The 10,195-nt window shown below is 39.9% G+C and overlaps 1 protein-coding gene across 1 annotated transcript; it reads right to left on the bottom strand.

The window, feature by feature from the left end:
* Window positions 1-5,647: 5,647 nt before the first annotated feature.
* LOC150013664 (olfactory receptor 1J4-like) lies at window positions 5,648-6,634 on the bottom strand. The gene has a single exon (XM_090275992.1). The coding sequence runs from the start codon at window positions 6,632-6,634 to the stop codon at window positions 5,648-5,650; it is 987 nt and encodes a 328-aa protein (XP_090132118.1).
* Between the last annotated feature and the right edge of the window lie 3,561 nt (window positions 6,635-10,195).

The following is a 10,195-nucleotide window of genomic DNA, read 5'->3' as shown; positions in this document are numbered from 1 at the left end:
CTGGACTCCTTTCTTCTTGGGCATTGTGCCAGGTGGGACAAAGGATTTTCCAAATTTTATTTTGATATGATTTTAAAGATATAGAAACATTGTAAAAATGATATCAAGAATTCCTGGAAAGGCCTCATGACATTCCCCAATGGTTAACTTTTTAATATGTTTACCTTCTGTGTGCACGTACATATGTTTGTATGTATGTATGTGTCAGGCTTATATTTTCAGCAGATATACCCCAGGGCATATTATTAGAAGACATATGATATTAATATTTCTACTTACTAGTGTTTGAATCCTTATCAATTGACTATAGTGCTGTCTCCCAGGTTCTCTACTGTAAAGTTACTATATTTTTTGAAGTTAATATTTCAACCTGGTAAATACTGGGTATCATTTGGGTAGTTATTTTGATAATATATAAATGTAACTTTTTCCTTATTAACATTTCACCCACTGTATTTAACATTCATTGGCAATTCCTTAATTTACTTTCTTTTTTTAAATTATATTTTATTGATTATGCTATTACAATTGTCCTAATTTTCCCTTTGCCCCCTTCCACCCAGCAAACCTCACTTTCTCAGGGAATCCCCACACCATTGTTCATGTCCATGAGTCATGCATATAAGTTCTTTGGCTACCCCATTTCCTAGCCTGTACTGTACATCCCCATGACTGTTCTGTAAGTACCTATTTGTACTTCTTAGTCCCCTCACCTCTTCACCCATTCCCCCACACCCCCCTCCCATGTGGCAACCGTCAAAATGCTCTCTGTATCCATAATTCTGTTTCTGTTCTTGTTTGCTTAGTGTGTTTTTTAGATTTCACTGTTGATAGATAAGTATTTCTTGCCATTCTATTGTTCATAGTTTTGATCTTCTTCTTCTTAAATAAGTCCCTTTAACATGTCATATAATATTGGTTGGGTGATGATGAACTGCTTTGTTTTTTTTGTCTGGGAAGCTCTTTAACTGCCCTTCGATACTAAATGACAGTTCTACGTGTAGAGCAATCTTGGCTGTAGGTCCCTGCTGTTCATGACTTTGAATATTTCTTGACAAGCCCTTCTACCTTTCAAAGTTTCTTCTGAGAAATCAGCGGACAGTCTTACGGGAACTCCCCTGTAGGTAACTAACTTCTCATGCTGCTTTTAAGATTGTGTCTTTATCTTTAACCTTTGACACTTTAATGATGATGTGTCTTTGAGTGGGCCTCTTTGCATCCATCTTGTTTGGGACTCTCCGTGCTTCCTGAACTTGCATGTCTATTTCCTTCACCAAATTAGAGAAGTTTTTTTTAATTGTTTTTTCAAAACAGATTTGCAATTTCTTGCTCTTTCTCTTCTTCTGGTACCTCACATGTGAATGTTGAAACATTTAAAGTTGTCCCAGAGGCTCCTTACTCTATCCTCATTTTTTCTTAAATTATTTTTTCTTCCTGTGGTGTTTTTTTGCTTCTTATGTTCCAAATCATTAACTTTATTCTCAGATTCATCCACTCTACTATTGTTCCCCTGTAAATTGTTCTTTATTTCAATTAGTGTATCCTTCAGTTCTGACTGGATCTTTTTTATGCTGTTGAGATCTTCACCAAGTTTTTTGAGCATCCTTATAACTAGTGTTTTGAACTCTGCATCTGATAAATTGCATGTCTCCATTTCGTTAGTTCTTTTTTGTAGTATTTATCTGTTGTTTAATTTGGACCATATTTCTTTGTCTCCTCATTTTGGCAGCCTCCCTGTGTTTGTTTCTATGTATTAAGTAGAGCTGCTATGACTCCCTGTCTTGGTAGCATGGTCTAATATCATAGGTGTCCTGTAAGGCCCAGTAGCACAGCTTCCCCTATTACTCAAGTTGGGTTATTGAGGTGCACCATTTGTGTGGCCTCAATAGTAGTTGAGCTTTGATTTCTGTTGGCAGGTCAATGGGAGGGATTTGCCAAGGCCAGTCACCTGCAAGGACTGGCTGTGACCACTGACCACCAGCTTCTGCCCTTCCTGGAGGATCCGCTGTGCAGGAACAGGGTGATGATGCTCTGATGTGGTCTGTAACCATTTACTGAGTGCACAGGCTCTGGGTTTTCTCAGATGGTGCAGGACAAAGTTAGCCACCACCTGTGTTCTTCCTGGGGCAACCCTGCATGAGTTATAAAGCAATCTGACATGGCTGCTACCTGTGCTGTGAACCTAGGCTGGATACTGCTAGTGCCAAGCCTGGGGCCACTTAGCAAGAGGTATAGGTGGTACGTGCTCAGTGAGGCTAGCTGTTGCTTGTTTGAGTGGATTTGGGAAGTTGTGAAGCATGAGCCAAGACCAGTCATTCATATGGAAAAGCCACTGTTAACAGCTTGAGTGGGCCCATAAGTAGGGTGGATCAGAACCTCAGGGGATCTCCAGGACAGGGAAAATAGTGTTAGCCAGGTCTATGTTGTCTCAGTTATGGCAACCACCTCCCAGCTCTGTGGCTCTGTGGGTAGAAGGCTTAGAAAAGGAACAGTGACCTCTGCCTACCTTTCTGTCTGGGAGAAAGCTGCCCACAGCTTTTCCCTTGTGTCACCCACTTTAGTTCATCCCAGTATGTCACTGGTACCTTTCAAGCAGTTACCCAAGTGCTGTTGCTCAGACAGAGTGAGCCTAAGACTGTGTGGGAGTTATTTAAGAGGACCTTCTTGGCACTCCAGAAGTTTCTTTCCTCAACTCAATCCCCAATGGTTTTTGCAGCCTGAAGTTATGGGGACTTATCTTACTGACAATGGAACCCTGGGCTGAGGGCCCTGGTGTAAGGCTTGAAGTCCTCGTTCCCATGATATCTCTCGTTCCCATGATATCCCTCCTAAATTTTCATCTACCACATGTGGATGTAGAACAAGCCTGTTCCACATCTCCACATCTTCTACCAGTCTGGATGGATGTGTTTTCTTTCATTCCGCAGTTGTCGAACTTCCATTCAACTCAATTTCTGACAGTTATGAATAATGATTGTTCTATATTTTAGTTGTAATTTTGATGTGGCTGTGCAAGGAGGAGAGCCTTGTATACCTATGCCACCATCCTGGCCACACGGGTTATTCTTATATGACAAAATCATCGCAAATGTAGTAGCCAAATGGTAATTTTTCCAACTCTGTTATTTCTCCTATGTTTATTAGTTGTGTTTTCTTATAAGAAAGGAGTCACCCTATTCCCCACTCTTTGTTTTTTATTTGTTTATATAATTATGGACTCCTGGATTTTTAATTATTATTCTCTGAGTTATAATCCATTACTGCAGTTTTTCATTTCAAAGCTTTAGGCGTGTTTATTATTTACAAGCATTCTAAATAATATTAGTGAAGCCAACTGGGGAATATATAGAAAAGAAACACAAGAAGTTATAACTAGAAACTAAGGAAGTAAAGGAATGTTTACTCATGTGGTGGGCCAGGAATGGGACACAAGGAATGGGTGTTGGTAAGAGTAAAGATATTAGTATATAAGATAAATTTCCATCTATTTATAATTTTAAAACTCATGGGTTTGAATTGATATCTCCAGGTCTAGTTTGACACCATACAATTTTCTGCAGCTTCTCCTTTTCCAACACACAGTCCCTTTCCCACAACAGTGAGGAGTCACTGCCTTTTCCTCAATGTTTACTTACCTGCTGAATTTTTGGACATGGGAAAAATTTCAGAATCTTGAACTCATACCACTGTTCGTGACATATTAACTACATGCAGCCTAAGACTTTGTTTCCAGTTTATGTTTAATTGTGAGAGTATATAGACAAAATTCTGGGTTCAAGAATTGCTAGAGTACTTATTTTATTTTTCTCTTTAGTCTAATTATGGTATTAATTTAAGACACACTTAGGTTCACTTGCCTTCTTTACGCTATTTTGCTTAATGCACCACCTCATCTATTTATTTTCTAGCGGCAAAGACAACATAGTCATAACTATACTAATAATTATACTCATCCCCCTATCTCTTCTATCCACCTCCTCTAGGTAAACCATCTCATTAGTGTCTGATTTAGTCGTCCTGTGTTTCTTTTTGCTCAAATGGGCAGATTATGCATACTTTATTTCCCCTTCATTTTTATATAAATTTCAATGCTGTACGTGCACTTGTACACATAGCTTTTTTTTCCATTTAACAATATATCCTGATGTTACTCCATATTGATTCATATATAATTTTGTTTTTATTTTTTCACAGTTGCAAAATACTCTATTTCAGTGATGTTTTATACAGTGTACTTTAGGAGTCCTAGAATGAAATATTAATGTTGAGTGTCCTAAGTGCCATGAATTGTGTATCTCAAATGGCATAAATGGTCAATATCATATTTTGTATTTTAAACTATGACTTAAAAATTAAAAAGAACCCTGGCTGCTGTGGCTCACTAGATTGAGAACTGACCTGTGAACCTAAAGGTCACAGGTTCGATTCCCAGTCAGGGCACATGCCTGGGTTGCAGTCCAGGTCCCCAGTTGGGGCATGTGTGAGACAACCAATCGATGTATCTCTCGCACAGCGATGTTTCTCTCCCTGTCACCCGCCTTCCCCTTCTCTATAAAAAGAAATAAATAAAATCCTTTAAATTTTTAAAGAGAACGTAAAAGTAATCTCTGCATATAGCACTGACAAGAATTATAAAATAATAGTAATGTGCTATTAATAATAGAGGAATAATGAAATAACAGTATATATAATTTTCCAAAGAGAGGAAGACATGAGAGAATAAATGTGAAATAGATGTATCATATAATTATACGGAAAATATAAATTCAATTATATTATGATTAGATTAGATGTCACTAGATAAGTGGCTCAAGAAAAAAATAATTGTTGCTATACATAAAAAAAAACAAAATCCAACTTTACATACACTATTAACAAACGACACCTCACTGACATTGTGTACACAGAAAGTCTAACGTGACAGAAAAGAAATGCCTATAAAATTTAACAAGAAAAGGTGCATCTTTACTAGATATCCTATAGTAATATCTGTATCAATATCTGTATATACATCTATGTCTACAGATATGGATATAAGGCATCAAAATTATTATGAGAAGTAAATGAAATATTGAGGCAGGACACATTCCTAGAAATATCTCCTAATTTTAAATGAAATAGTGTGCTGTTAAATGCATTTTTTTAGGTCTTTCTCTCTTTTGTTAAAAGTTTTGTTCTGTAGCACATGCGACTTTTCATAGTGTAATTATTCTGATCATGGCTGATTGCAGTGCACCAACATGATGTCATCGAATGTGAGTTGGGAAGACGTGCTCACAATCAGTGTGAAGCCAACAAAAGCTAGCCTAAAAGAATCAGTTCAAAAAAAAAGGAAGTTCACCAGGAGTGGATCATGATGCCAGACCAGTGTGTCCTCATAACACGGCATAAAAATACATGAGCAAAAATGGTCATATCTCAATGGAGAAAAAGACAAATTCATAATTATAATTATACAACATGTTTCACAAATGATTTTGCATATAATAAAAGATAATGTACAAGGGAAAATATTAATTAGGAATAAAGAATATAAACAATCCAAGCAGCAAACCTGACCTAGCTGACATATTAGCAGCACTTATACATGACAATGGAATGCAAATTCTATTACAGTTGTATGAGAGATGTCAACCACACAATTTTGTTAGGAGATGTACTTCACTGTGTTCCTGACTGCAGTAAGAGGATTTAGTGATTGCCACTTAAAGAAGTTAACCCTATTGACAAACATTTCTAAGGCCTGTTTTATGTCTCTGTTCCTCAGGCTGTAGATGAAGGGGTTCAGCATGGGGGTAACAACCATATACATGACCGAAGCAATTATGTATTCGGAATCCCATGATGAGGGCAAGAAGTAAACACCAGCAATTGTCCCATAGTATAAAGACACCACAAAGAGATGGGAGCCACAGGTAGAGAGCACTTTCAAGAGTCTCTTAGTGGAGGGTACCCTTAGGATGATGGTCCCTATGCGGAGATATGAGCCTAAAATAATAACCAAGGGCAAGAATACAAGCATTCCTCCCTCGGTGAAGATGACCAGCTGATTGAAGGAGATGTCTGAGCAGCTCAGCTTCAGGAGCACAGTGAGGTCACAGAAGAAGTGGGTGATGATATTGTCAGCACAGAAGGACAGTCTGACCAAGAGGAGGGTGTTCAACAGGGCACTGCCACAGGAGACAATCCAGGAGGCAACCACCAGCAGCACACACAGCCCCTCCCTCATAATGGTGGTGTAGTGTAGAGGGTGACAGATGGCCACGTACCTGTCATATGCCATCGCAGCCAGAAGGAAATTGTCAAGACCGCCAAAAAGTAAGAGAAAGTACAACTGAGAAATGCATCCCACATAGGGGATGGATTGTTGCTGAGTCTGCATGTCCATAAGCATCTTTGGGACAGTGACAGATGACAGAGAAATGTCAGAGAAGGCCAAGTGGCTGAGGAAGAAGTACATGGGCGTGTGCAGGCGAGAGTCCAGCCTGATGAGCAGGATGATGAGCAGGTTGCCCAGCACCGTGGTCAGGTACATGCCCAGGAACAAGGCGAAGAACACGCCCCGCTGCTCCGGCCGGATGGGGAGCCCCAGGAGGAGGAACTCAGACACGCTGCTCTGGTTGTCCCTCCTCATGGTCCTCCTCTGTCAGCTGGGGACAAAGGAGGTTTGGGAATCTTCAGGATCCTAGAAACACAGCCAGTACCATCACATCTCATACTGTGGAAAAACCATGAATATTTTCCTTTAATTTTAATTGTTTACACTTGTGCAGTTTTTCCATGTTTTTCACTTTTCCTGCCTCCCCCTTCCCTCAGGCCATCACCACACCAGGGGTCAGGCATATATGTTCCTTGGCTAATCCCTTTGCTTCTTTCCTCCACTCCTTCCCTCGCCCTATTAATTTCTCACACCTGTGGATGCCTGCATCCTCAGTCTATCCCAGTCTGGTTCCGGGAGAGCATTGCACCCCTAAAGCAGCCAACAAAACTTCATTGCACAGAAGCAGGGAGGCGCTCATTGTTTCATTCAGCCATTATTCATTGAACATCGAGTCTGTGTTGGAAACTCTACTAAGGGCTGAGATGCAGCAGGAAAAAGAAAAGCAAGGTCTCCCCTTCGGGGAGCTGAGAACTTGATGAGCATGAGGAATAATTTCTACACCTGTACAGCGCCAAACCATAATAATTCACTGTGGCAGAAACGGAAGACAAGTCCAGAAAACTGGAATCAGTGTTTTTGCCTTAAAATAACATGACACTCCAGTGCTGAGGTGCCATTGTTGGAGCAATGTCACACTCTGCCTGTGCACCTTCCAGCTGCAAAGTTTGGGACACTCCAGAAATGGGTGACCATTTAAAGCCATTTGATTCCAGAATATCTCTGAAATCAGAGTAGTCCACAAACTATCTTTCACAATAATGCTGACCATCTTGGGGTCATCAACACTGTGTTGAACACTAAGTTAAGGGCTTTATCTGCCTTTTATAATTAAATCCAACTTCAGCCTTACATTCCCAGGCTAAAAAACTCTTCACACCTATAGTAAGAATGAATGTTCTTTTCCCCCTATATTAGATGTTAGGGAATAGAAACATAAGTGATATAAATCTTATATGCATATATAAACTGTATGTATTGCCATTTTCTATAGGTTAGAAATATCAAATACTTTTTAATAGAGTCAATAATATCTTCATTTCTTTGTGTCATGACATATGGTTATTAGACTTATTATGGTAATATTTATTTAAATATTGAATCACCATATTGTACATTTCTGAAACTAATGCCATATTGTATATCGACTATAATAAGAATGAACTTAAAGGAAACATTTATCAGATATGCTGGTCAGTCTACTATATCTGCATGATCAGAGCCTGTGCTCTTAACTAGTACCCATGGAAACCTCTCTCTTTATTGGGGACACTGTGAGCTACTTAAGAGTTGAAAAGTAGTTCAATATATTCTTAGACCCTTACCTAAACTTATATTGATCTGTTTTCCAATTAAAGAAAGACCCTTACATTCATTTTCATTTTTTCTAAAATACATATTTATTTCACACCCAGCCACACACTCACTACATAAGCATCACACACACTCCTACTAATAATGAGAAGCATGCTTCCGCCCCTTCTGACCCATCCCCATCCTGGGGGAAGGCAGGCAGCATGTGGCCGTCAGCCTATTCAGTCACAGGCACACTCGTTGAATGACCACCAACATGCTTTCTACATGGTCGCACAACATGGTAACATACAGAAAACAAACAAACAATACACCTTCCTTCTCACACACGAGTGTGTCACCCACAGACACAGCTCGCACATGCAGCAGCACACACTGCTGAGCGGAGGTGTGAGCCCTCTCTGAGTTGACCTTGGCTCCTGTGAGGTCAGGCATCTTCCTGCTCAGCAGCAGAGCCAAGAGTGTCACCCCTGATGCTCAGCAGTGACGCAAGTGCTTTTGACCACAGGCATGAGTCAGCAGTCCCGGATCACATGCCAGGAGGCTGATAACCTGGTCTACATGCACTTAAACAGGGTCCAGGTTAAGTCTAACTCAGGAAAAAAGTCAGGCTGTTAGATACATAGCACACACATGTGCACGCATAAGCCACTATCAAAGAGCACATACATAAGCATACGCAATACCTGCAGACACACACACACAGTCAGGGACTTCGAGTCTCATCTATGAATCAACAATCACGCGGGCAGATTCATCCCCAAGTGCAGACTTCTAGCCCCTCTTACCTGTACTCATCCTTGGTGAGTTCAGACACCATGTTCTCCAGACTGTTGCCCAGTTCCTTAGGTTTTCCTTAGGAGGTCTCACAGCCACACAATTGGAAGAAATATCTGGGGCCTTGGCACTTCTACAGACTTTCATTTTCCTTAACCAGCGCCAGAGAAAGGACTCAAAAGACAACACTTACTTACTAATAAGAGACTGACACCAAGTCCCCAAGCTTCTGGCTAATTTCTGCCTGTCCTTTGGGGAGCTTGTGTCCAAGAGCCAGAGGGACTGGAGTCCTAGGGGACAGTGTCCCTGATTCTACTTATGCCCTGGACTCCTTTCTTCTTGGGCATTGTGCCAGCTGGAACAATGGATTTTCCAAATTTTTATTTTGGTATGATTTTAAAGATATAGAAATGTTGTAAAAATGATTTCAAGAATTCCTGACCTGGCTGCTGTGGCTCAGTGGATTGAGCGTCAGCCTGGGAGCCAAGTGTTGCTGGTTCGATTCCCAGTCAGGGCACATGACTAGGTTGCACATCAGGTCCCCAGTTGGGGGCGTGAGTGAGAAGCAACCACACAGTGATGTTTCTCTCCCTCTTTTTCTCCTTTCCCCTCTCTCTAAAAATAAATAAATAAACAAAAAATTAAACAAACAAATTAAATAATTAATTATTTAAGAAAGAAATTTCTGGAAAGGTCTCACGAGATTCCCCAATGGTTAACATTTTATTATGTTTACCTTCTGTGTGTATGTACATATGTTTGTATGTATGTATGTGTCAGGCTTATATTTTCGGCAGATATACCCCAGTGCATATTATCAGAAGACATATGATATTAATTTTTCTATTTACTGGTGTTTGAATCCTTGATCAATTGACTATAGTGCTGTCTCCCAGGTTCTCTACTGTAAAGTTACTATTTTTTTGAAGTTAATGTTTCAACTTGGTTAATACTGGGTATCATTTGGGTAGATATCTTGATAATATATAATTGCAACTTCTTCCTTATTAACATTTCACCCACTGTATTTGACATTCATTGGTGATTCCTTTTGTTTCTTTTTTTTTAAATTATATTTTATTGTTTACGCTATTACAGTTGTCCTAATTTCCCCCCTCTGCCTCCCTCCACCCAGCATCCCCACTCCCTCAGGGAATGCCCACACCATTGTTCATGTCCATGAGTCATGCATATAAAGTCTTTGGCTACCCCATTTCCTATATTGTAGGAAATGGCTATTCTGTAACTACTTATTTGTACTTTTTAATCCCCTCACCTCTTCACCCATTCCCCCACAACCCCCTCCCATCTGGCAACCATCAAAATGCTCTCCATATTTGTGATTCTGCTTCTGTTCTTCCTGTTTGCTTAGTTTGTTTTTTACATTCTACTGTTGCTAGATAAATATTTATTGCCATTCTATTGTTCATAGTTTTTATCTTCTTC

Source organism: Furipterus horrens, unplaced genomic scaffold (genome assembly GCF_987537825.1).
Source record: "Furipterus horrens unplaced genomic scaffold, mFurHor1.1.pri manual_scaffold_4, whole genome shotgun sequence".
Lineage (NCBI taxonomy): Eukaryota > Metazoa > Chordata > Mammalia > Chiroptera > Furipteridae > Furipterus > Furipterus horrens.
This window is presented reverse-complemented; position numbering and strand designations above follow the sequence as displayed.